The following is a 27689-nucleotide window of genomic DNA, read 5'->3' on the forward strand; positions in this document are numbered from 1 at the left end:
GTACTGTCTTTTATCGATGGCGGATATTATATCGTTTAGGACCTGGAGCGTGGCTGAGGTGCACCCATGACCAGCTCGGAAACCAGATTGCATAGTGGAGAAGGTACGATGGGATTCGAACTGGTCGGTGATCGTTTGTTAACTTGGCTTTTGAAGATTTTAGAAATGTTGGGCAGGATGGATATAGGTCTATAACAGTTTGGGTCTAGAGTGTCTCCCCCTTTGAAGAGGGGGTTGACCACAGCAGCTTTCAAATCTTTGGGGATCTCAGACGATACGAAAGAGAGGTTGAACAGGCTGGTAATAGGGATTGGAACACTTTCGGCAGATAATATTTAGAAAGACAGGGTCCAGATTGTCTGGTCCTGCTGATTTGTAGGGATCCAGATTTGTAGGCATCCAAAAAATCTAATGTATGTACCAACGACAGATTGACAATTAAACAATTCCTACAGTACTGAACAACATATTCAAGTGTAGAACTTCAGTAGAATGCCCCTTTAAAACCCCACATTAGTTCAACAACAGTTTGTGCCCTTGTTTAAGACAGTACTCACTGGTGTTAATCTGATATTCTGTATCCTCCTCTTGCACTCCCAAAACATCTTCCTCCTTCACTTTTATTGAGACAGCATCCTCTTCCTCTCTAAAAGGTTCTTTCACGATAACAGCCACCTCTTCCATTCTGAAAGGTTCTTTCTTGTCTTTCACTGTAACACCGTATGGGAAAGGGAGAAGGAGGAAGGGGGGTTGGACCCCCACCACACCCCACCCCACTCCACTGGGTAGCACAGAGCAACACTTTAAGGGGCATTGCATTCATAATGGCGCTGACTAGGGAAACGCTCCCGCTGTTCTTAGAGCCTGTCTGCACGTTCAAACTAAAACAATGTAACTAATAATGGTGTGAAAAATGCCCCTTAGATATTAATTCGGAGGGCAGATATTATTCAATATTAAAGCAGTAGACCTCTCATTAAAGGCCTCAGTCAAAAGTTATACTTAAATTCGAACTGGATTTAACAAAAAATGATATGAAAAGTGCACATTTGTAAATCCCAAACTCTAAAAGCAATTGGAAAGGTAGATACAAATGATTTGTGACGTGGTTAAAATAAAGAATGTAAACAAGATGCTGGAGCGGCAGGGTAGCCTAGGTTAGAGCGTTGGACTAGTAACTGGAAGGTTGCAAGTTCAAACCCCCGAGCTGACAAGGTCGACAATCTGAATCTGTCGTTCTGCCCCTGAACAGGCAGTTAACCCACTGTTCCTAGGCCGTCATTGAAAATAAGAATTTGTTCTTAACTGACTTGCCTAGTTAAATAAAGGTAAAATAAAAAATGAAAATTACAGTAGTGGTGGCATTTTCAAAACAGGTTTTCAAACACTTGTAGCCCGATTAGCAGGACAATAGACTCTTTATATCCCGGCTACTGTAGGTGTGAACATCCCCCTACCTGCAATGCTTAAGTACTCTTAAGTGTTACATTTCTAACTCAAAACAGCAGTACAGTATATCTTCATCAACATCTTTATGCTTTCTTTAATAATGATACAAATCCTCTTTCAAAATGCAGATGTTTATTTAGTTATGGATCCATAACGAACTACTATGGCAATAAATATCAATGAATGACATAAATATTGGAACAAAGTTGTCTAATGAAGGTAAACAAATTGTTGCTAACTGGAAAACACTCTTTCAAAACACACACGGTCATGTCGTACAGCGCCATTATGACTATTAGCAAGAAGCTGGACAATAGACTTGCCTAGAAGGAGGATAGGGGGAGACTTCTATCATCAAATGTATTTCTTAGTTAGGTTGGCTGTATCACAACCGGCCGTGATTGGTTGAAATTTCAGTTTAATCCACCAGAAAAGACCAAACAAATAATACAGCAAAAAGTATTGTTATGTATCACATCTGACTGTGATTGGGAGTCCCACAGGCACAACTGGCCCAGCGTTTCTCTCCCTCTAAAAACAGAAATACATGTTTTGGCCTTTATAAATATTATTTTGGCCTTTATTCAGATTACAATCACTCACTTTCGTTTTTGGAAAACGAAATAACCTCCAAAATATCGTTATATCCTATCAAGTTGATGGCACAGTCATATAGCCGGGCACCTACATATAGCAGAGTGACTCACTCATCCATGGCTTTGGATCAAAATAAATAAGTACCAACATTCTTTCTGATAGTCTTTAATAAAGAAATGTTTGGTTATCCTGAGCTGGACACCACGTACAGTATTTTAATAGCCCATTATGTGCTACTATCAGGACAATATACCTTCACCAACACCTCTCTGATGCAGGTTCGATACCCGCGCCGGCCGTCACTGGGAGACCAATGCGGCGGCTTTTGGTTTTAATTTAGAATCTTCTATATGTAATTATTGGCGGAGAGTCAGGTCATATTTTTCAATTTACTGTAGGTGTCATGAGTCTCACTAGTGTTGAGTAATGTGCTGTTTAAAGTGGTGTAGGTCTTATTTATTTAAAGAGCATATTGAAGCTAGAAGCAATAGGATTAGAACCAATAGGATTTGAAGCAAAAGCCTCCAACTATTTTAGCACTGTTTCGCGCTGCTCTGAGACAAGCATGGGGACTGGTCTTGATAAATGAATTAGATTGTTTTCTCCGTTTGGGTATTGGTTAGACTACAATTATACAATTATGGTGTAGAAATGTTATGTTCTTAGTGTAACCTTTATTTAACTAGGCAAGTCAGTTAAGAACAAATTCTTATTTACAAGAACAGCCTACTCCTTCCTCCCCGTCTGGGAATTGAACCTCGTTCTCCGGTGTGCCAGCACGACACAGGGATTCTTTAGTTAAATAGCCCAGTACTGTAGCCTACTCCAGACCGTCACGTTGTACAGGGCCATATTTTCCATCCTAAGGGTTTTTAGTTTTCTTTGTAATATAAACACCATAATATGAACTTCTTGGGATAGGGGGCAGCATTTTCATTTTTGGATGAATAGAGTGAATAGAGTGCCCAGAGTGAACTGCCTCCTCCTACTCAGTCCCAGATGCTAATATATGCATATTATTAGTATTGGATAGAAAACACTCTGAAGTTTCTAAAACTGTTTGAATGATGTCTGTGAGTATAACAGAACTCATATGGCAGGCAAAAACCTGAGAGAAAATCCAAACAGGAAGTGGGAAATCTGAGGTGTGTAGTTTTTGAACTCACCCCTATCGAATACACAGTGGGATATTGGTCATGTTGCTTCCACTAGATGTCAACCGTCTCTAGAACCTTGTTTGATGCTTCTACTGTGAAGTGGGGCTGAATGAGAGGGGAATGAGTCAGAGGTCTGCCTGAGTCCCACGAGCTGACCACGCGCGTTCATGACAAAGTTAGCTTGCTTTCCATTGCTTTTCTACAGACAATGGAATTCTCCGGTTGGAACATTATTGAACATTTATGATAAAAACATCCTAAAGATTGATTCTGTACTTAGTTTGACAAGTTTCTTCGACCTGTAATATAACTTTTTGAACTTTTCGTCCGACTGGATTTGTTTACCAAACCCCCAAGAAAATAAGCTATTTGGACATAAATGGACATAAATGATGGACATTATCGAACAAAACAAGCATTTATTGTGGAACTGATCATCAAAGGTAAGTGAATATTTATAATGCTATTTATGACTAATGTTGACTACCCAACATGGCGGATATTTCTCTGGCTGGTTTGGGCTCTGAGCGCCGTTCTCAGATTATGCTTTTTCCGTAAAGTTTTTTTGAAATCTGACACAGCGGTTGCATTAAGAAGAAGTGTATCTAAAGTTCCATGCATAACACTTGTATTTTCATCAACATTTATAATGAGTATTTCTGTGAATTCATGTGTCTCTCTGCACAATCACCGCATGTTGGAACTACTGAACGTAACGCGCCAATGTAAAATGAGATTTTTTTAATAAAAATGAACTTTATCAAACAAAACACACATATATTGTGTAACATAAAGTCCTATGATTGTCATCTGATGAAAATCATCAAAGGTTAGTGATTCATTTTTATCTCTATCTGTGCTTTTTGTGGCTCCTCTCTTTGGCTGGAAAAATGGCTGGGTTTTTCTGTGAGTTGGTGGTGACCTAACATAATCGTTTGTGGAGCTTTCGCTGTGAAGCATTTTTGAAATCAGACACTGTGGCTGGATTAACGAGAATTATATCTTTAAAATGGTGCCTAATACTTCTATGCTTGAGAATTTTGATTTATGGGATTTCTGTTGATTTTTATTTGGCTGAAATTTCATTGGCTGTTGGCGAGGGGTTCCGCTAGCGAAACTGGGTTCAGGATAATCAAATTAATAAAGAAACATTTCTTGATATCAGTCCCATTTACATTGTTCTTACGAAAACAAGTTTTAAATGCTCTAGTACAGCCACTATTGAAGGCAATCAAATGCTTCTCAAAGATGCCCTCTGGTGGTCAAACTAGCACTTACTAGCATTATTGGTGACAGTGGTTGACACGTAAATAACATGCCATAGAATTCTGTGGCACCATGCAAGCTGTGCTGCAGTACGCTGCAACTTTTAAAGGACAAACCACTGTACTCCATATTCAATTCATGTTTTCTAATAAAAACACACAAATATATTTTTGAGTATACATTGTACAATTTAAATTCATATGGTATAAACAAGCAAACACATTCTCAGTCAACAATTAAAGACACTGGGAGCACTGTTTATGTTCTCTGATGCATTTTAAGAAGTCAAGGAGAAGTAATTATTCTCTCCTGTGTGAATTCTCACGTGCTTTTTCAGCTTTCCCGAATGGTTAAAACGCTTTCCACACTGGGAGCAGTGGTAAGGCTTCTCTCCTGTGTGTATTCGCTCATGAGCTTTCAGGGTTCCTACTTGGCCAAAACTCTTTCCACACTGGGTGCAGTGGTAAGGCTTCTCCCCTGTGTGTAGTCGCTGGTGAACTTTCAGGGTTCCTAAGTGACTAAAACTATTTCCACACTGGGAGCAGTGGTAAGGCTTCTCCCCTGTGTGGATTCTCACATGAATTTTAAGTGACTGTGAAGAGTAATAGGTCTTCCCACAGTCTGAACATTTGTAAGGCTTCTCCCCTGTGTGCAGTCTCATGTGCTCTTTTAGGTTTCCTGAATAGTTAAAACTCTTTCCACACTGGGAGCAGTGGTAAGGCTTCTCCCCTGTGTGTATTCGCTCATGAGCTTTCATGTTTCCAAAGTGACTAAAACTCTTTCCACATAGGGAGCAGAGGTAAGGCTTCTCCCCTGTGTGAATTCTCATATGACTTTTAAGTGAGTGTGATGAGTAATATATCTTCCCACAGTCTGAGCATTTGTAAGGCTTCTCCCCTGTGTGTATACGCTCATGAGCTTTGAGGGTGTCTAACCGCTTAAAACTCTTCCCACACTGGGAGCAATTGAAAGGCTTCTCCCCTGTGTGTATACGCTCATGAGCTTTGAGGGTAAGTAACCGCTTAAAACTTTTCCCACATTGGGAGCAATGGAAATGCTTCTCCACTGTGTGTATACGCTCATGAGCTTTGAGGGTGTCTAACCGCTTAAAACTCTTCCCACACTGGGAGCAAAGGAAGGGCTTCTGCCCTGTGTGTATTCCCTCATATATTTTCAGGCTTCCTGACTTGGTAAAACTCTTTCCAATCTGGGAGCAGAGGTGTTGACTTGCTGGTTTGGACGTCTTTGGTTCGTCCAAGTTTGGTTTTCCTCCTGCCAAAGACAGAGTTTATTTTTAAGACAGAGCAGAATGAAATCTCCACATGATAAAACTGCCTTGCTATGAACTTTAAACCAAATCAGATCCCTCAATAACCTGAGGCCAGCTTTCAAACATTTCATCATTTAAAACCATTTTTGTGTGATTTTAAAACAAATGTTGTAGAGCATCCTGGTAATTACTGTTTACAAGACTTATTTGTATTTCTGTTTTACGAGTCATAACACAAAACACTAGACAGTCCTATGACACTCAAGACACAGACATCGCTGGATTCCTATCAAGCAGGTGGTTGTAAATATATAACCTTCATAGCTGTATGATACAGAATGTGACCTACACACTTCCTTAAACATATAATAAGTCATTTAAAGTGGAAGTCCAAAACTTGTTTTTACGTGGAAGACACAAAGCACATCAGTAACATCTCCCCGTTGTTGAAAGGGTTCGACACATTGCTGTTAAAACCAATTTCTAATTTAGACGTTCACACATTTGGACTATCATTCATTTCATGATATTTTGGGAAAAGTAAAAAAGAATGTGAAATATTTGGGGTAGATGTTACAAAAAATATAAATATGTAAAGTGTTGGTCCCATGTTTCATGAGCTGAAATATCCCAGAATTCTTCCATACGCACTAAAGCTTATTTCTCTCAAATTCGGTGCAAAATGTGTTTATATCCCTGTTAGTTCAAATTTCTCCTTTGCCAAGATAATCCATTTACCTGACAGGTGTGGCCTAATGTTGAACACTTTTTAGGTTACTCTATGATTCCATAAGTGTTATTTCATAGATTTGATATCTTCACTATTATTCTACAATGTAGAAAATAGTAAAAATAAAGAAAAACCCTTGAATGAGTAGTTGTGTCCTAACTGTTGACTGGTAGTGTATGTGGTCGATTCCATGGGAAAGTCAACCTGAACATGTGTAACGGAGGTGAGAACGTGCCGTAAACTCACTCCACAGCTTGAAACGTCACAGATGGAGCTGTCCAACTGGTACCTTTTAAACTCACTCCACAGCTTGAAACGTCACAGATGGAGCTGTCCAACTGGTACCTTTTAAACTCACTCCACAGCTTGAAATGTCACAGATGGAGCTGTCCAACTGGTACCTTTTAAACTCACTCCACAGCTTGAAACGTCACAGATGGAGCTGTCCAACTGGTACCTTTTAAAACTCACTCCACAGCTTGAAACGTCACAGATGGAGCTGTCCAACTGGTACCTTTTAAACTCACTCCACAGCTTGAAACGTCACAGATGGAGCTGTCCAACTGGTACCTTTTGTATCGCTCCATCGGTTCATTGTCAAGGAGAGCGGTCACATGTGATGAGAAGCAGATGATCACTAGTTTGAGTCCAGTATGGGGGCAGTGGAGGAAACTAAACTGTAAGCAACACACCGATGTCAATAAAGTTAAAGTCATTAAAACAAGTTTTTCAACCACTCCACAAATGTCTTATTTCACTTATAATTCACTGTATCACAACTCCAGTGGGTCAGGAGTTTACATACACTAAGTTGACTGTGCCTTTAAACAGCTTGGAAAATTCCCGAAAATTATTATGTTACGGCTTTCGAAGCTTCTGATAGGCTAATTGACATCAATTGAGCCAATTGGAGGTGTACCTGTGGATGTATTTCAAAGGCCTACCTTCAAACTCAGTGCCTCTTTGCTTGACATCATGGGAAAATCAAAATAAATCAGCCAAGACATCAGAAAAAAAATGTAGACCTCTACAAGTCTGGTTCATCCTTGGGAGCAATTTCCAAAAGCCTGAAGGTACCACGTTTATCTGTACAAACAATAGTACGCAAGTATAAACACCATGGCACCACGCAAGCTTCATACCGCTCAGGAAGGAGACGCGTTCTGTCTCCTAGAGATGAAACGTTTGACCCAAGTTAAATCATTTAAAGGCAATGCTACCAAATACGAATTGAGTGTATGTAAACTTCTGACCCACTGGAAATGTGACGAAAGAAATAAAAGCTGAAATAAATCTCTCTACTATTATTCTGACATTTCACATTCTTAAAAATAAAATGGTGAACTAACCTAAAACAGGGAAATTTTACTATGATTAAATGTCAGGAATTGTGAAACTGAGTATAAATGTAGTTGGCTAAGGTGTATGTAAACGTCCGACTACAACTGTACATTTGCATGTTTAACACGTTAGATGTTTAACACTGTAGATCAGACGTTAATGAAGCAATGCAGAACACATTGAAGCTAACTTTTTATATGGTCTATTGGTTTCTCTCTTTTCATTGGCAGAATCCTTTTTCAGTGTTATGATATTCTTAACATCCATATCCACCAGTCTATCTTCCTGTCAACTAACAGAACTCTGCTGGTTGTCCTGGTAACAGATACCAGTGGGCAGATCTATTGTATTTGTTCAAACTACAGCACTTACTTTGATGAGTTAAATCTGATCCTTTCTTCTCTGCTCCTCCTCTCACAGTTCCACTCAGCCCCGTTGTTTTCCTGCAGTCCACCAGCAGCACAGACAACCTCTTCATACCCAGCAGTAAGGTGCTACCGGGAGAGGCACGACATGGGGACTCCGGGAGGGAGGAAGGGTTAGCGTTGTCCTGGTAACCATAAAGAGGGGACACAGACACATATCATTATGGATGCTGATGTCACTGCTGCCATAAAGTGTTTTACAGAAACCCAGCCCAGCCCTCGATAGAGCAAGCTGTATGCTAGACCAGACCAAGCTGTACCATCTGGTGTTCTGATCTGGAGAGACTCTTCTCTGCCTCGTCAGCATCAGGATATTGTTGAGGCTCCCCAGAGGATCCAGGATAGTCATGTCTCTCTCCTGTGTGGACGAGAACATGAAACCGATGGTAAACTTATGATCTTCTATTGCAATCATAGGGTCTTACAAGAGGCATTAATATGTCTAAATAGGGCCTAAAATGGCCACTTTCATCATGATTTCCTAAAATATTGTTTGTGATGCAAATGTAAAAGGCTCGTTCCACAAATTGGTTGGCATTTGCGTCCCATTGATCTTTTAAGTAGAAAATATGCACCAATATTGAATTTTAAAAGACTGTTATATTAGATGAGGTGCACTTTAATGTAGACCACATGGAGAATTCAATAAATCTAATTTAAAAGTCCACAAAATATATGTACCAACTGCAGAATTAACAATTAACAATTTATAGAGTACGAAACATATTTAAGTGTAGAACTTCAGTAGAATGCCCCTTAAAAACCCCACATTAGTTAAACAACGGCATAGTTTGTGCCCCTGTTTAAGACAGTACTCACTAGTGTTAATCTGATATTCTGTATCCTCCTCTTTCACTCCCAAAACGTCTTCCTCCTTCACCTTTATTGAGATAGAACCTTTTAGAGAGGAAGAGGATGCTATCTCTTCTTTCACTATAACAGCCTCCTCTTCTTTCACTATAACAGCCTCCTCTTCTTTCACTGTAACAGCCTCCTCTTCTTTCACTATAACAGCCTCCTCTTCTTTCACTGTAACAGCCTCCTCTTCTTTCACTATAACAGCCTCCTTTACTTTCACTATAACAGCCTCCTCTTCTTTCACTATAACAGCCTCCTCTTCTTTCACTGTAACACCCTCCACGACAATGTTCAGTCCCAGAGCTTCTTTTTCCGTCCAGCAGACCACCTCTTCTTTAGCAAGGGAGGAGTAGTTTAGTGAACTCATGGTCAGGGATGTTAGCTAGTTAGTTAGCATTAGCGACTAGCCTAGTGCTAACCTCAGTATCAATCTTTAACACGTTTTCAAATTTAACAAGAACATTAGGTTAAAGGTCATCAGATGATAAGTCAACAGAAATGCGTTTAAAACACTGAGATTAGCTAATGTACACAAACACGGTGTAAAGCGGCAATCTATCGGTTTTATGTTGGCTAGCAAGCTACCGAGGTGGTTGAAAGAGAAGCCGTTTTGTTGTTCCTGAAGAAGTGTCCCGTCCAGTCTATTACACGTCACGCAAGAAGCATCACCTGAAAGACGCCCATCGCCATCTGCTGACTGGAGTGGGTAACGCAGTTTGGAAACAATAGTTACGACATGTTGTATTGGAAAGAACGTAATTTAACAATAAACTGAAATATTTTCTCTTGCTTCTTACAAATGATACGTTCCTGTACACAGACGTAGAAGCTTAATATGAATATGTAGATGATGAATAAATACATCTATGAATAGGTAGTGTGTTAATATACATTTTCTCTGTTCATTTTCACATTCGTTTTTATTAGATGTGACCATACTTTTCCCTTAAAGCCACGCTCTATACGATACAAATCGTCCTGTAAACAACAGAACAAATGCATCACATGCAAATAACACTTGATTATCTGTAGTGCTTTACACTGGGTAGACAAAACATTAAGAACAGCTGCTCCTTCCATGACTTAGAAAGACCAGGTGAATCCAGGCTAAAGCTATGATCCCTTACTGATGTCACTAGTTAAATCCACTTCAGTCAGTGTAGATGAAGGGGGGAGTCAGGTTAAATAAGGATTTTTAAGCCGTGAGACATGAGACATGGACTGTGCATGTGTGCCATTCAGAGGGTAAATGGGGAAGACAAAATATTTAAGTTACTTTGCACGGGGTATGGTAGTAGGCGCCAGGCGCACCGGTTTGTGTCAAGAACTGCAACGCTGCTGGGTTTTTCAGCTCAACAGTTCCCATGTGTACCAAGAATGGTCCACCACCGTAACAGTGGCGGTCAGTGCCGTTTAAGATGAGGGAGGACCATTTTGTTTTTCATGGGCATGGCCTTATTTCTACTACAGCATGTTGGATGACTGTCATTCATATTCCATTCACCCTGTTCAACGTAACAGCGATAGGTTTGGACTACTGTCATTCATATTCCATTCACCCAGTTCAATGTAACAGTGGTAGGTTTAGGCTACAACATGATACTAACATTTCCCATATACCCATCATGAGGTAGCAACCTAGCTTATGAATGAAAGTTTAGAATGTAGGTTCACACAGGTCGAGAGAAAATGTTGAGGTGACAGACAGTGACACATTCAATATCGCCTTGCACACTCTCGCCTGCATCAAGCTGAAATAGAGGTTCTATTGGACAAATTCACGTATGTTTATCCTGGTTGTGTTCCGTTTAAGAAACGTTTGTCAACAGAATCAGCTGAATTAATACGCCCCTGATCATGCATAAACACAGTTCACTTTCATTACAGACACGTTCTATTCCTTCTTGCACCTATGTGCTCTCCTCTTATCACCTTCTCCCTTTGTTTCTGGACTTCAATTGCACAACACAACACATTCCCTCAGAAGAGACTAATTGAGTCTCTTCTGAGGGAAAAGGAGGAGGTTCCTAGTCCATATTAGGACGCTTTTTCTCTCCAAATGTTTGGTATGATCAGTGTACATATGTAAAGAAAATATTGCACGACCAAAAGCACAATTCTATTTTTGTACAAATGAGACAAGAGTACGAACATATGTGTGTTCTCTCAAGAACTTTAAGTAGCCTATATTTGATGTGATATATTCCTTTCGAGACAGGATTGTGTCACGGATCTGGGGAAGTGGACCAAAGCATTTCTGCAGCATTGAAGGTCCCCATCATTCTTAAAAGGAAGAAGTTGAAACCACCAAGACTCTTCCTACTGCTGGTTGGCCTGCCAAACTGAACAATCGGGGGAGAAGGGCCTTGGTCAGGGAGGTGACCAAGAACCCAATGGTCACTCTGACAGAGCTCCTCTGTGGAGATGGGAGAACCTTCCATAAGGACAACTATCTCTGCATCACTCCACGAAGCAGGACTTTATGGTAGAATTGCAAGATGAAAGCTACTCCTCAGTAAAAGGCACATGAAAGCCAGCTTGGAGTTTAATGAAAGCCAGCTTGGAGTAAAAGGCACCCAAAAGACTCTCAGACCATGAGTAACAAAATTATCTGGTCTGATGAAACCAAGATTTAACTGTTTTGCCTGAATGCCAAGGGTCACGTCTGGAGGAAACCTGGCACCATTCCTACGGTGAAGCATGGTGGTGGCAGCAACATGCTGTGGGGATATTTTTCAGTAGCATGGACTGGACTGGGAGACTCATCAGGATCAAGGGAAAGATGAACGGAGCAAAATACAGAGAAACCATTTTGAAAACTTGCTCCAGAGCAATCAGGACCTCAGACTGGGGCAAAGGTTCACCTTCCAATTGGACAACGACCCTAAGTACACAGCCAAGACAACGCAGAAGTGGCTTTGGGAGATGTCTCTGAATGTTCTTGAGTGGCCCAACCAGAGCCCGGATTTGAACCCGATCTAACATCTCTGGGGAGACCTGAAAATAGCTTTGTAGCGACGCTCCCCATCTAACCTGACAGACCTTGAGAGGATCTGCAGAGAAGAATGGGAGAAACATGAGGCTCCTGCTGCCCTCAAGGGCACATTGACAGATTTTTCACCTAGTCCTCTCTGGGATTCAAACCAGAGACCTTTCAGTTACTGGCCCAACACCATTAACCACTAGGCTACCTGCAGCAGGAGTCCCATGTTGACAGGAGAGCCCACCTTTATTTCTCCCTCATTATGAACATTCATATTGGTCAACAGTCCTACTGTGTGTATTGAACATTGATATTGGACTGTAGCAGCTAGCTAACTGGCTACTGATCAACCTATTGTGTGTATTAAACATTCATATTGGACTGTAGCAGCTAGCTAACTGGTTACTGATCAACCTATTGTGTGTACTGAACATTCATATTGGACAGCCTTACCTATAGAGTAGCACCACCACCCATCAGCCCGTTCTCTTCTTGATGTCAAAGCTGCAGTGTATTGTTGCTGTAGGAGTTTATGATTAATAATAATTCAAATTGTGAAAATAGAAGTGTACAATTTATATATATATTTTTAATCAACTTTAAAATACTGTTTGAGTCTATGCAGATGTATAATCTGAATAGGAAAATACATTATCAATAACTAGTTTACATCAACATACCGAGCCACAATCTGTAAAATGTGACCATACTATTTATTTCAAGACCCTCTGTCAGATATAAATCATCAGAGTGGGAAACCAACTGACATGGAAACAATGGAGCAAATGTATCAATGTATCAAATGTATTATGACATCATATAGAACTACTCAGACATTCCAAATCAGGCTTCATCCATATCATGAAGGTGGATATTGATCCAACCATTTCCAAAGTAATGATGGAAACAGGATATGCTTTTACAATTTTATAAATGAAGACAGAGAATTTGTTGGTTTGTTTTACATGGTGGGTCTTTTTGTGTCAGTAAACATGAATGAGTGAGAAAAGGCGGTGGAAACTCCTTTATTTATATAATAACCATCATATCGAAGTTAACTTGGAGTCATGAGATGATATGTTGATTGGTCCTCCCACTATGACTTGGGAAACCATGCAGTTTATTAGGCTACAGATGAAATAAGTTATGAACTTCACAGGGTGGTGAAACTACATGTGATGAGCTTGATGCTCCTTTCCAATACATTTTGATGGTCTTATTCTGGTGACATGATGATCGATGCTTGGTTGTCATTTGACAAATAAAATAATATCTCTCTTATCCATAATAATCTCATCATGTAGGTAGCCTACCAACACTGTACAGTTGTGGCCAAACGTTTGGAGAATGACACAAATATACATTTTCATAAAGTCTGCTGCCTCAGTTTGTATGATGGCTATTTGCATATACTCCAGAATGTTAAGAAGAGTGTTCAGATGAGTTGCAATTAATTGCAAAGTCCCTCTTTGCCATGCAAATGAACTGAATCCCCAAAAACATTTCCACTGCATTTCAGCCCTGCCACAAAAGGACCAGCTGACATCATGTCAGTGATTCTCTCGTTAACACAGGTGTGAGTGTTGACGAGGACAAGGCTGGAGATCACTCTGTCATGCTGATTGAGTTCGAATAACAGACTGGAAGCTTCAAAAGGAGGGTGGTGCTTGGAATCATTGTTCTTCCTCTGTCAAACATGGTTACCTGCAAGGAAACACGTGCCGTCATCATTACTTTGCACAAAAAGGGCTTATTGGATATTGCTGCCAGTAAGATTGCAACTAAATCAACTGTTGTGTCTTTGGCTATGCCAGATTAAGTGATATGACATGCTATTCTATAAAATCCTTTCTCTGTAATAGTATTACCTGATTTAGCTAATCATGTAAATGTAATTAACTAGAGAGTCGGGGCACCACAAAATAATATTTATAGAGCTGATATCTTTCGAATAAACTCTTAAAGACCTAGTAACATTTTACATCAATAGCAGTCAATATTAATCGTCACCTTATTTCAGTCTCATCTGAAAGTTGTAAATTCTTGGTTATCTTCACGAACCCTGGTGAACAAGTTGAATCAGCAATACAACATTGGGTTTATTTATTTATTTACTAAATACCTAACTAATCACACAGAATTACATATACACATAATTAATCATACCTTGATTACAAATTATGTCATAAAGGAAAACATCCCTAGCAGACAAAGCAGATATGACAGCTGGTTACACAAAAGAAAATGGGTGAAAATGAATGGAAGAGCGAGAAGTCTGAGGAGCAAAGGGAGAAGCTGTGCTATTGTCAATACAATATCCTATGCATTCTAAATTATCACCCATTATCACCCATTTGGAAAAGGAAAATGCAATAAATATTTACTCTGAGCTGCGCTGTAGGTTGGTGGTAGATGGAAAGCCGTGTTGCCCAACAGAGTCCTTTGAAGAGTGTCTCTGGTGGTGAACGGGAAACGTTGTAGTAACGTCGTTGTGTGGTAGACGGGATACTCTGTCTGTTCTTTCTTAGCCCACATTTGCAGCTGCTGTTGCTAACTCAACGGCTAGGAGGTATCACTTCTGTAGTGAATGAGAGTTCAAAGTTCATACCATTCGCAACCAAAGCTCACGCTGATGTTGGCTTCGTTCTGTAGTTATTATCTGAACCATTCTGACATCGGATCGTCATCCTAATGTCTCCGGAACAGGAGGTTACATTATCATCAAGGCTTTATATAGTGGAGGGAGAAGGGTGTGTTTGCATAGTTTTATAACCCATGTCTCTTCACAGGGGCGGGCCACTGATTGAGCAGAGCCCTAACCTTATGAAAACCCAAATCTCTCCTTTGGAAGCTAAAATTACATTTAATCTTTTCACCAATAATTTTATATTCAAACATTTAAGTTGAACAACAATTCCATGTGAATCCGATAACTACAATGTGCAGACTTTCCACTGTAGAGTTTATGTCATCCTATCATTGATGAGAATGTCTCAGATAACAACCGAACTGACATCATATTCATTAAGTACCACCACATATGTTCAACTGGTCGGATTACCAAAATATGGTTCATTTCCCCCCACCTTCTGATGTTCCCAGAATCTCTATGTTAACCAAGGGATTTTCAAATGTCACATCAGTAGGGTAGAGAGAGGAAAAGGGGGGAGAGGTATTTATGACTGTCATAAACCTACCCCCAGGCCAGCGTCATGACACAACCATTCATCGGATCATCAAGAACTTCAAGGAGAATGGTTCAATTGTTGTGAAGAAGGCTTCAGAGCGCCCAAGAAAGTCCAGCAAGCGCCAGGACCGTCTCCTAAAGTTGATTCAGCTGCGGGATTGGGGCACCACCAGTACAGAGCTTGCTCAGGAATGGCAGCAGGCAGGTGTGAGTGCATCTGCAAAGACTTTTAGAGGATGGCCTGGTGTCAAGAAGGGCAACAAAGAAGCCACTTCTCTCCAGGAAAAACATCAGGGACAGACTGATATTCTGCAAAAAGGTACAGGGATTGGACTACTATTTTTTCTGATGAATCCTCTTTCCGATTGTTTGTGGCATCTGGAAAAAAGCTTGTCCGGAGAAGACAAGGTGAGCGCTACCATCAGTCCTGTGTCATGCCAACAGTAAAGCACCCTGAGACCATCATGTGTGAGTTGCTTCTCAGCCAAAGGAGTGGGCTCACTCACAGTTTTGCCTAAGAACACAGCCATGAATAAACAATGGTACCAACACATCTTCCGAGAGCAACATCTCCCAACCATACAGGAACAGTTCGGTGACGAACAATGCCTTTTCCAGCATGATGGAGCACTTTGCCATAATGCAAAAGTGATAACTAAGTGGCTCGGAGAACAAAGCATCGATATTTTGGGTCCATGGCCAGGAAACTCCCCAGACCTTAATCCCATTGAGAACCTGTAGTCAATCCTCAAGAGGCGGGTGGACAAACAAAAACCCACAAATTCTGACAAACTCCAAACATTGATTATGCAAGAATGGGCTGCCATCAGTCAGGATGTGACCCAGAAGTTAATTGACAGCATGCCAGGGCGGATTGCAGAGGGCTTGAAAAATAAGGGTCAACACTGCAAGTATATATACTCTATGCATCAACTTCATGTCATTGTAAATAAAAGCCTTTGACACTTATGAAATGCTTGTAATTTTACTTCTGTATTCCATAGTAACATCTGACAAAAATATCTAAAGACAGTGAACATCTAGTTTCTATTTCCATTTCTTTGATTCATCAACTAAAGTGAATTCAACATGAAATCAACACAAAATGTTACCTGTCATTGGATTCAGGTTCCCAGTTGGGTGAAAAATAAAGATTCCTGATGTTGATGGCTTTTTACAAATCCAATCCATTTTCTGCATTGATCTAACTTCACATGGATTTGTTTTGTTGAAATGACGCGGAAACATTTATTCATCAGTGGGATGCCTGTAAATTCCCCCAGGAAAGTGGAACAAGAAACTCTTCATTGAGACAATGATAAACAGCAATCCGTGGGCGAGTTGTGGTGGATATTATAAAATAAGGATCTGCTGGAGTCCAAGTCAAACCAAGATTTTTTATTTCTGAGCTCAGAGAGAATAACAGAGTTACACAGCGCAGTATAGACAGCCTGAATTCTGACGCATTGGGTGATGGGCACATATCTTTATAGTTTCCTGTTCCTGGGAGGGACTTTATTCATACAAAGACAGAGATGCAGCTGGTTTGCAACACAGGATGATCCTCCCAAGAACAGGAGATTATAATAGGACAGTTTCACAAGGTTAGTCATGTACTCAGTTATGTGGACACATATGATTAAAATGTTCCATTACAGAGTCTGTGAACATTTACATGTCATTAAATCATCAGTGGGCTACAATGCAAATGTCAACAATGGAACTAATGCATCACATCCAAATATCACTGTATTATCTGTAGCGCTGGAGGAATGACACACCCAGATAAACACACATTTCATCTGGTAAAAACAGGAAATCATTCTCAGTCAACAATATAAGACAATAGGAGCACTGTGTATGTTCTCATCACATTAAGTCAATGTGATGTTAAATATCAATTACACACTAGGAGAAGTAATTATTCTCTCCTGTGTGGATTCATGATGTTAAGTGACTGTGATGAGTAATATGTCTTCCCACAGCCTGAGCATTTGTAATGCTTCTCACCTGTGTGCAGCCTTGTGTTCTTTCAGGTTTCCTAAATGGGTAAAACGCTTTGCACACTGGGCGCAATGGCGTGGCTTCTCCCCTGTGTGTATTCGCTCATGAGCTTTGAGGGTGTCTAACCGCTTAAAACTCTTTCCACACTGGGAGCAATGGTGTGGCTTCGCTCCTATGTGTACCCTCTCATGTATTTTCAAGCTAACTAACTGGTTAAAACTTTTTCCACAATGGGAGCAGAGGTGTCGTCTTGCTGGTTTGGACGTCGCTGGTTCCTCCAAGTTCGGTTTTCCTCCTGCAAAAGACAGTGTTTATTTTATAAGAGACCAGAATGAAATCTCCACGTGATAAAACTGCCTTGCTGAGGTTTAATCCTAATCACATCCTTCAATAACCTGAGGCCAATATTCAAACATTTCATCATTTAAAACAAATGATGTTGTAGAGCTTCCTGGTAATTACTGATAATATGTTTACATTACTTATTATTATTTCTGTTTTAGAAGTCAGAACACAAAGAACTAGACAGTTCTATGACACCCAAGACACAGACATCGCTGGATTCCAATCAGCAGGTGGTTCTAAATATATCACTTTCATGGTTGTATGATACAGAATGCAACCTACACACTTCCTTAAACCTAAAATAAGTAACAAAGTAATTTTGTGTGGAAGTTTCCTTTTTACATTGGAGACAGACACAAAGCACATCAGTAACATCTCCCCGTTGTCGATAGTGTCGACACATTCCAAGATGGCGTAGCAGTCGGACGTGTGTTTTGTCCCATGTAAATATCATTTTAAATATTGTTTTCTTTTCATATATACTTCGTATATATATTTTAATCTCACTTTCCATCTACGGACTGAATTCACTTTCCTGCAATCCGCCTCACCCAATGTGGAACGGATCTGCTATTTTTATACTTTAGAACCAGAACCCCCATCAGGAGCTAGCCAGCTAACTAGTTACTAGTCAGTTAGCCACTGGTAGCGGTCTTCACCGTTAAGTCGGACACCAGCCAGCTTCATCTCGGTCAATACCTGCCAGTCTGCACAGTGCGATATCAACACAGAGAATATCGTACTGCTTTACCACATCTCCAGATTCCTACCGCAAGCTCTGAACCTTTACACCGGATCGTCATTCCGAGTGGCTACTCCTGGCAAACATCTCTGTCCCGAAGCAAGCACCGGTAGCCCTGATCTAGCCTTGAACTAGGCTTGAAGTGGTCCACCAGCTAATTCTTGGGCTACAATACCTATTTTGCCAAATGGCCTGGCCGATCTATCACAACTGGTCTGACGTAATCGTCCGACATCGCCCCGGCCCGCTAGCTCTCTGAATCACTGTGTCTCCAGCTCGCCTAGCGTAGTAGCAACTACTGAATCGGCTCCCTGACTCACCTATTGCTGCTCATTGGACCCTATGATCAATCGGCTACACGATGCCTCTCCCTAAATGCAATATGCCTCGTCTATTGCGGTGAAGGTTAGTTATTATTGTCTTATTTCACTGTAGAGCCCCAAGCCCTGCCAAACATGCCTTAGATAGCCCTTTGTCCCACCCCCCACACATGCAGTGACCACACCTGGGTTAACTGGTGCCTCTAGAGACTAAGCATCTCTCATCGTCACTCAATGCCTAGGTTTACCTCCACTGTACTCACATCCTACCATACCCTTGTCTGTACATTATGCCTTGAATCTATTCTTCCACACCCAAGAAATCTGCTCCTTTTACTCTCTGTTCTGAACGAACTAGACGACCAGTTCTTATAGCCTTTAGCCGTACCCTTATCCTACTCCTCCTCTGGTGATGTAGAGGTTAACCCCTGCAGCCCCCAGCACCACTCCCATTCCCCAGGCCCTGCAGCCCCCAGCACCACTCCCATTCCCCAGGTCCTGCATTCCCCAGCACCACTCCCATTCCCCAGGCCCTGCAGCCCCCAGCACCACTCCCATTCCCCAGGCCCTGCAGCCCCCAGCACCACTCCCATTCCCCAGGCCCTGCAGCCCCCAGCACCACTCCCATTCCCCAGGCCCTGCAGCCCCCAGCACCACTCCCCTTCCCCAGGCCCTGCAGCCCCCAGCACCACTCCCATTCCCCAGGCCCTGCAGCCCCCAGCACCACTCCCATTCCCCAGGCCCTGCAGCCCCCAGCACCACTCCCATTCCCCAGGCCCTGCAGCCCCCAGCACCACTCCCATTCCCCAGGCCCTGCAGCCCCCAGCACCACTCCCATTCCCCAGGCCCTGCAGCCCCCAGCACCACTCCCATTCCCCAGGCCCTGCAGCCCCCAGCACCACTCCCATTCCCCAGGCCCTGCAGCCCCCAGCACCACTCCCATTCCCCAGGCCCTGCAGCCCCCAACACCACTCCCATTCCCCAGGCCCTGCAGCCCCCAGCACCACTCCCATTCCCCAGGCCCTGCAGCCCCCAGCACCACTCCCATTCCCCAGGCCCTGCAGCCCCCAGCACCACTCCCATTCCCCAGGCCCTGCAGCCCCAGCACCACTCCCCTTCCCCAGGCCCTGCAGCCCCCAGCACCACTCCCATTCCCCAGGCGCTCTCATTTGTTGACTTCTGTAACTGTAAAAGCCTTGGTTTCATGAATGTTAACATCAGAAGCCTCCTCCCTAAGTTTGTTTTATTCACTGCTTTAGCACACTCTGCCAACCCTAATGTCCTAGACGTGTCTGAATTCTGGTTTAGGAAGGCCACCAAAAATCATGACATTTCCATCCCCAACTACAACATTTTCTGACCAGATAGAACTGCCAAAGGGGGCGGAGTTGCAATCTACTGCAGAGATAGCCTGCAGAGTTCTGTCGTACTATCCAGGTCTGTACCCAAACAATTTGAACTTCTACTTCTAAAAATCCACCTTTCCAGAAACAAGTCTCTCACCGTTGCCGCTTGTTATAGACCCCCCTCAACCCCCAGCTGTGCCCTGGACACCATATGTGAATTGATTGCTCCCAATCTATCTTCAGAGTTCGTACTGTTAGGTGACCTAAACTGGGATATGCTTAACACCCCGGCCGCCCTACAATCTAAGCTAGATGCCCTCAATCTCACACAAATTATCCAAAAGGTCATTCTCTTAGCCTATCAACCATTTTCAGACAGGGAAACATTCAAAACTACAGGGACAAACAATTGTTTCTGGCCTGTTAGGTTGTATTTGACTATATTATTGTACCAAAACTTCTCAGACTAGAAAATACAATTAGAAAGTACATTTAAAAACTATGATTGGAAACTATGGCCAACAATGTTCAAACTATGATTATAAGTGATAATTAAAAATGGTGAGAAACTATGATAATAAACTGTGAACAACGATGAAGCCATGTTTGTGTGTGATGATCTATTATTTAATTGTGTAATATTGCACACTCTTTCAATATGTATAACAACAGAAGAAAACGAAATGTTGACAGGCTGGGAAGATTACCTCCAAAGGTCACTCTCTTATCTCCGCCACGGCACAACCCAAGGGGGGTTGTTTTGAGTCCAATCAGATTTCAAGCTGACGGACCTAGTTGTCAAGCCGTTCCAAATCTTCTCCACCAAAAGATATTCTTGACACCCCATAGTCAAATAACAGTTCTTGTTGCACCTGAATGTCTCGTAGGGCAATGAAAAGGATGATGTTCCACACTTTGCCATCCTCTTCTAATTGCTGAAGCTGACTCTTTATGTTGCTTCTCTTTCTGGAATGATTTATCCGACGTCCAATTGTGTCCATCTCTGGGTGGCAAGGGCAGGGCACAGTCTTTGCATCTATGCAGTACGTTTTCCCTGATGAATCCTTGTAGAAGTAAAGGAACCCCATCTCGTCGTTCTCTGTTGCTTCCAACAATTCTTTCCCCTGCTTCCCTGAGAGTGGGAGACCGTGGTAGTCACAGACAACTTCCCCTTTAGCAAATGGACGTGTTGTCATTACCTTTTTTCCTTTATCAGGGTCACTGGCAATGTCCAGTCCTTTCCACTTCTGGGACTTCACCAGCTTCATAATTTCCTTGTTGTCTTTTGGTGCGTCAGTGTTAATTGAAGGTTGCCAGTAACAAAGGACAGTCTCCACTTTCACTTTGTTCTTCTCCCAGTTCTGCCTTTCAATGTATCTCTCTACTTGACTTGCTGTGGGTTCTCTTCTGGGGAAGTGCGCTGTAACAAAAAAATAAATGTGTTATTAATCATTTAAATTTATTGAATAGTAGAAGTCCTTATCAAGTAGTACTTTATTTACTGACTAAATAAAGTACATTTTTGTAATATATAAAATAACAAAATAGTATTTAGTTTAGTGTATTTTAGCTGCCTCATACCAATCACATTATCCCGTCTCATTTTCTCTTGCTGGCTTCTCCACTTGTCATAGCAGTATCTCTCATGCGTTCCTGCAATCAGTCGTCTGTCCTTGGTCTTGATTGATTGTCCATCAATTGTGACAGGGAAGTGTTCATAGAAGAGTTTCCAGGTCTGTGCCTCATCCAACTTTTTGCTGCTGGACAATGCGCCTTTTCTACTTGTGCTCGCACAGGAGGGGCCTGCAGTCTCACTACTTGAAAAGGGTAAAATAACAACACATTTGTATCTTTATGTAGCAGCATTTACAAGACAATGTAAAGTGTCATTTATACTGTATAGTTTGTGTAAATACTTACTCAGAATCAATGGACATGGCAACTTTGGAGATCAGCTTCATTCCCATGCAGGCATTGACTGTTGTCTTCAAGCAGTAATGCTTTTCAGCTGTAGCAGTTTTATGGGCCAAGTAGTCAGCAACAAGGGACTTCTCTTGGTCTGTGAAGCTGGCTTTGGTATTTGTCTCCAAAACCTGTCCTACTACCTGGCTCGTGATGTTGGGCAAGTTGTATCTGATTAACGAACAAGAAAAACAGTTTGGTTTCAGAAAACTGTGCTGTCAAAAAAGTATTGTGGAATGATTAAACAGTGTTCTACTTAACAGTGGTGTACTTACTTGGCATGAAACCTTTGTAGGTCATTGGATGGATTGTAGATCGGTTTCCCGGTTGTGGAAATGAAGAATCTCTCATCTTCTTGCATGTCATCAGAGTTTTTAAGAAAAGCTGGTCGAACTTGTCGGTAGTACACATCCAACCACTGAAAATATAGACAACATTAATACATGTTTAACAGGTTTGTATTAAATCAATCACATTCACAATAACAGATTGTAGTAAATATACTTACTGCATCTTCCTCCTCATCTAACAAAATGGTTGCAACTTGCTGCATTGCTGTTTTGTGCTTCTTAACACCGATGACAGTCCAATTCTCCCCATCTGGCAACTTGCAGGCGCTCCTTGAGAGCCATTCGCTCAGCTGCAATTGGAACAGTGACATATTGATAACACACATGCCAAAGAAGCAAATACAATTCAACATTATAGCAAATTTATGACATTAGTTAACTTACGGTCAAATGTTTGATCACTCCAGCCCTCTGGAGATGTTTCAGCATGAGCAGAGACTCAAGGTAGTACAGAACATGCAGTTGTTCAGTTTCCAGCAAGGATTCTTCATTCATGGCCTTCCCAATGATACACACAAATTCCTTCTTCGCCACCCTCAACAGTTCCCAACATTCTTTTGGTGTCTTCGCAACTGACACCATCTGTATGTATCTGCAGAAAAACAATAATACGCTCATTCATTTAAGATTGTTGATAATACACACTTATTTTAAAATACATTTCTGTGAGGATCAAGTTGAAATACATACCCTTTCCCAGTAATTTCCCGAGACACCTGCTTGCTCATGGACTTCTGCAGTTCATTCAAGCATAGGAGGAAATGCTTGCATTGCTCAAACACGGCTCTGTCTGTAACGGTGATGACGTAGCGAATAAATCTCTTCAAATTCTTCATGTAGTTGGCAATGGTTTGCTTCTTCTGTCCAATGTCTGCAAGCTTGGTAAAAAATGATCTGCTTTTTTCCAAGTTATTAAGAAAATCCAGCGATGGTTTGTTTGAGTCCATGTAAAACAAAAACCTTGACACATTTGCAACCTGTACATGAAAATGAAAATAATATGAACTACATAGTCAATAACTACTTTAAAATCTATTAATTCCCATTAAAATATGTAAACAGTTCAATTAAAGTAACATTTCTGTACATACCTCCTGTTTGAAATTGGGAATGTTGTTGTCGTAGCGGAGATATTTCCCAAATCCAGCCAGCAGATCACAATCCAGAGGGTGCTTTTGGTATAAACCACTGCTTTGCATCCCCTTTCTCAGTGTGGTGTCACATGACTGGTTCAATGGTCTGGAAAATATTTGGTATGCAGCATACATCCATGTTTACTTATATACTTATACGTACTACTTGTTAATGAGATGATTTCTATTTGTATTTACTTACGGTTGGTACAACGCCGACTGGTCATCGTCCATGTTGACGTCTGAGTCTCCATCTATATTTTCATCTGTAGTTGGTGCCAACACTTGAGCCACTTCCACCTGGCTGAAATATCATACAGATTAACAAAAACATTTATATTATTTTACAATCAAACATAATTGGACAAAAGTTCAAATGAGTTCCAATAGCATGTAACTTGCACATATATTATTTTATCAGTGTAAAACAGTAGCTTACCCAGTTATTTGTTTGTCTTCTGGCTTGTTCGTAACAAAATGACCCATTTGTTCACGATTCTTAATCAGAGGTTGGAGTGCGTCCTGTTGTGTCACAATAGAGCTGAGTATTCTGTAGTCAATGATCCTGCCGTGCCAAAGATGGTCTATCATGGAATCGCGGGAATTACGAACTTCCTGATCAATCTTTTGTTTTGATTCTGTCTTCATGCACACTCTGCTGAGATGTATAGAGATATTTTCCTGGTTCTTCATGCAAAATCTGCACACAATAGGGATCCTTCTTTGTTTTCGCCCCGAGAGAGGGGCCCAAGCCCTGGAATGGGTTCGCCCCGAGAGAGGGGCCCAAGCCCTGGAATACGTTGTGGTTCCGGCGGCGGCCGGTGAGCTCTCCCTGGCCCTTGAAATTCTGGGGAAGAGGGTGTAAATGTCTGGGGGTGTTTAAAATTGTAAAAAGCTCAAAACTTTCCCAAAATGCTCTGAAATTATAGGTCTAGTCACACTGGAACAGAGCATTTGTGATACATCACTGTGACTGTCCAATGTATGGATCTATGCAGCCTTAAAACAGGCTTGTTTTTACTGTGTGTTCAAATCATGGCCTATTTGTCTAAATAGTCTGGGAGTGTTTAAAATGTATAAAAAGCTCAAAACTTTCCCCAAATAGTCTCCAATTATAGGTATGGGCACCCTGGAACAGAGCATGTATCATATATAACTGTGACTTTCCTATTTTGGGATATATGCAGCCCCAAAACAGGCTTGTTTTGCTGTGTGTTCAAACAGCATATTTGTTTCTACTCCTACTTGGCACATTGATACAAAGGCTCAAATTAGCTTAATGCAGCAGTGGCTGGGCCACTCAAGGACTTTCAGAGACTTGTCCCAAAGCCACTTCTATGTTGTCTTCGCTGTGTACTTAGGGTCGTTGTCCTGTTGGAAGGTGAACCTTTGCCCCAGTCTGAGGTCCTGAGTGCTCTTGAGCAGGTTTTCATCAATTATCTCTCTGTAATTTGCTCCGTTCATCTTTCCCTCGATCCTTACTAGTCTCCCAGTCCCTGCCGCTGAAAAATATCCCCTCACCATGATGCTGCCACCACCACACTTCACTGTAGGGATGGTGCCAGGTTTCCTCCAAACCTGACACTTGGCATTCAGGCCAAAGAGTTCAATCTTGGTTTCATCAGATCAGAGAATCTTGTTTCTCATGGTCTGAGAGTCCTTTAGGTGCCTTTTGGCAAACTCCAAGCAGGCTTTCATGTGCCTTTTACTGAGAAGTGGCTTCTGTCTGGCCACTCTACCAAAAAGGCCAAATTGGTGGAGTGCTGCAGAGATGGTTGTCCTTCTGGAAGGTTCTCCCATCTCCACACAATAACTCTTGAGCTCTGTCAGAGTGACCATCGGGTTCTCGGTAACCTCCCTGACCAAGGCCCTCCTCCCCCAATTGTTCAGTTTGGCCGGGCGGTGGTCTTAGTGGTTCCAAACTTTCCATTTAAGAATGATGACGGCCACTGTGTTCTTTAGGACCTTCAATGCTGCAGAAATGCTTTGGTCCACTTCCCCAGATCGGTGACACAATCCTGTCTCAAAAGGATTATATCTCATCAAATAAAGGCTACATAAAGTTCATGAGAGAACAGGCATCTCCTCGTACACTTGTCTCATGTTTACAAAATAGAATTGTGCTTTTGGTCATTAAGTCAAATTGTATATAGCCTCCACATTGACTCTGTAGAGGGTAGCCTAGTGGTTAGAGCGTTGGACTAGTAACTGGAAGGTTGCAAGTTCAAACCCCCGAGCTGACAAGGTACAAATCTGTCGTTCTGCCCCTGAACAGGCAGTTAACCCACTGTTCCTAGGCAGTCATTGAAAATAAGAATTTGTTCTTAACTGACTTGCCTAGTTAAATAATGGTAAAATTAAAATTAAAAATAGAGAACAATAATATTTGTTCAAACTAAACTACAGCACTTACTGTGATGAGTTAAATCTGATCCTTTCTTCTCCTCCTCTCACAGTTCCACTCAGCCCCGTTGTTTTCCTGCAGTCCACCAGCAGCACAGACAACCTCTTCATACCCAGTAGTAAGGTGCTACCAGGAGAGGCATGACACGGGGACTCCGTGAGGGAGGAAGGGCTTATGTTGTCCTGGTAACCATAAAGAGGGGACAGACGCACATCATTATGAATGCTGATGTAACGGTTGACATAAAATGCTTTACAGAAACCCAGACCCAGAGAGAGCAAGCTGTATGCTAGATCAGACCAAGCTGTATGCTAGACCAGACCAAGCTGTACCATCTGGTGATCTGATCTGGAGAGACACTTCTCTGCCTCGTCAGCATCAGGATGTTGTTGAGGCTCCGCAGAGGATCCACCATAGTCATGTCTCTCTCCTGTGTGAATGAGAACATCAAACAGATGGTAAACTTATGATCTTCTATTGCAATCACAGAGTCTTACAAGAGGCATGAATATGTCTAAAAGCACCAAAATTGACCACTTTTGTCATGATTTCGTAAAATATTGTTTGTGATGTAAATGTTAAAGGGTCATTTCACAAAATGGATTCCTTTTGCATCCCTTCGATATTTTAAGTATAAATTACGCTCCAATATTGAATTTTAAAAGCCTGTTATATTAGATGGGGAACTTGAATGTAGACCACATGGAGAAATCAATACATCTAATTTAAGAGTCTGAACAACATATTCAAGTGTATAACTTCAGTAGAATGCCCCTTTCAAACCCCACATTAGTTCAACAACTGCATATTTTGTGCCCCTGTTTTTAAGACAGTACTCACTGGTGTTAATCGGATCTTCAGTCTCCTCCGCTTTCACTCCCAAAACGTCTTCCTCCTCTTTTTTTGAGATAGCCTCCTCTTCCTCTTTTACTCCAAAAGGTTCTTCCTCTTCTTTCAATGTTATGGCATCTTCATCCTTTTTGATTCTGAAAGCTTCTACTTCCTCCTCTTCCACTCTGACAACCTCTTTCCCATCTTCCTCTTTCACTGTAATATCATCCTCTTCTTCTTTCAATGTGATAGTATCCTCTTCCTCCCTTTTCATCCTGAAAGCTTCTTCCTCTCCGTTCACCAGGGCTTCTATCTGCGTTGAGCTTAGTGAGCTCATGCTCCGGGAGATTAGCCTAGTGCAATATCAATTTAACACATTTGCTAATTTAACAAGCAATCCACGTTTCAATGAACTAGTAGATAGGTAAACAGAATTATGTTTAAAACACCAAGAGTAATATACACAAGATTTGTCTTAAACGCTTCAATGTTTCGGTTTTATGTTCGCAGGCAAACAATCGCGTGGTTGAATCAGAAGTCTGTGTTGTCGCTGTTGAAAACACCTCCAGTTCCGCTCACTAAGATTAGACGTCACGCAAGAAGCATCACCTGAAAGACTCACATCGCCATCTGCTGACTGGAGTGGGTAACACAGACTGGAGAAAAATCTCTATTACAATGTTTATTCTGACAAGCAATGTCATAAGAAATCATTTAAAAACAACCAGATGTTATTTTTTCTCTTACTTCTTACAGCCAATACTTTCCACCAGGTCTGGCCTGCTCATTAGGTAGGATTAGGTGACAGTTTGACAATGGTGGCATATTCCTAGCTAAATAGACCAAGGCTCATCGGTAAGAACACATAATAACACCTCATATAATGCTGCCCAAAAATAATGAAAACTTTTTTCACCCAGTGGCATATGGGCTATTTAGGTGAGTGTTGCTGTTGCCACATGAAGCAGTGCCCACTTTGTTTAAGGACA

The 27689-nt window shown here is 41.6% G+C and overlaps 2 protein-coding genes across 3 annotated transcripts in view; both read right to left on the reverse strand.

Annotated features, from left to right (window-relative positions):
- Positions 1 to 27689, reverse strand: part of LOC110513809 (uncharacterized) — a 158917-nt gene that overhangs the window by 11344 nt on the left and 119884 nt on the right. The window contains 5 exon segments of the mRNA XM_090194580.1: positions 558 to 710; positions 4755 to 5741; positions 8183 to 8360; positions 8496 to 8593; positions 9055 to 9475. Of these exon segments, the coding sequence (XP_090050706.1) occupies positions 558 to 710; positions 4755 to 5741; positions 8183 to 8360; positions 8496 to 8593; positions 9055 to 9475 (1837 nt within the window).
- LOC118936406 (uncharacterized) lies at positions 17458 to 27246 on the reverse strand. 2 transcript variants are annotated; one of them, XM_090194786.1, is made up of 13 exons: positions 26710 to 27246; positions 26202 to 26299; positions 25879 to 26051; positions 23668 to 23769; positions 23424 to 23571; positions 23023 to 23309; positions 22717 to 22924; positions 22491 to 22622; positions 22258 to 22400; positions 21941 to 22153; positions 21602 to 21837; positions 20728 to 21440; positions 17458 to 17562 (listed from the first exon to the last, which is right to left on the reverse strand). In XM_090194786.1, the coding sequence occupies exons 1-12, from the start codon at positions 27035 to 27037 to the stop codon at positions 20812 to 20814; spliced, it is 2697 nt and encodes an 898-aa protein (XP_090050912.1). In that variant the 5' UTR covers positions 27038 to 27246; the 3' UTR covers positions 17458 to 17562; positions 20728 to 20811. The 2 variants fall into 2 exon arrangements, with proteins under 2 accessions (XP_090050912.1, XP_090050913.1); XM_090194787.1 differs by lacking the exons at positions 25879 to 26051; positions 26202 to 26299; positions 26710 to 27246 and adding an exon at positions 23905 to 24258.

The sequence above is a fragment of the Oncorhynchus mykiss genome, chromosome 13 (genome assembly GCF_057628025.1).
Source record: "Oncorhynchus mykiss isolate SJ-2025 chromosome 13, ASM5762802v1, whole genome shotgun sequence".
In the NCBI taxonomy this organism is placed as follows: Eukaryota; Metazoa; Chordata; class Actinopteri; order Salmoniformes; family Salmonidae; genus Oncorhynchus; species Oncorhynchus mykiss.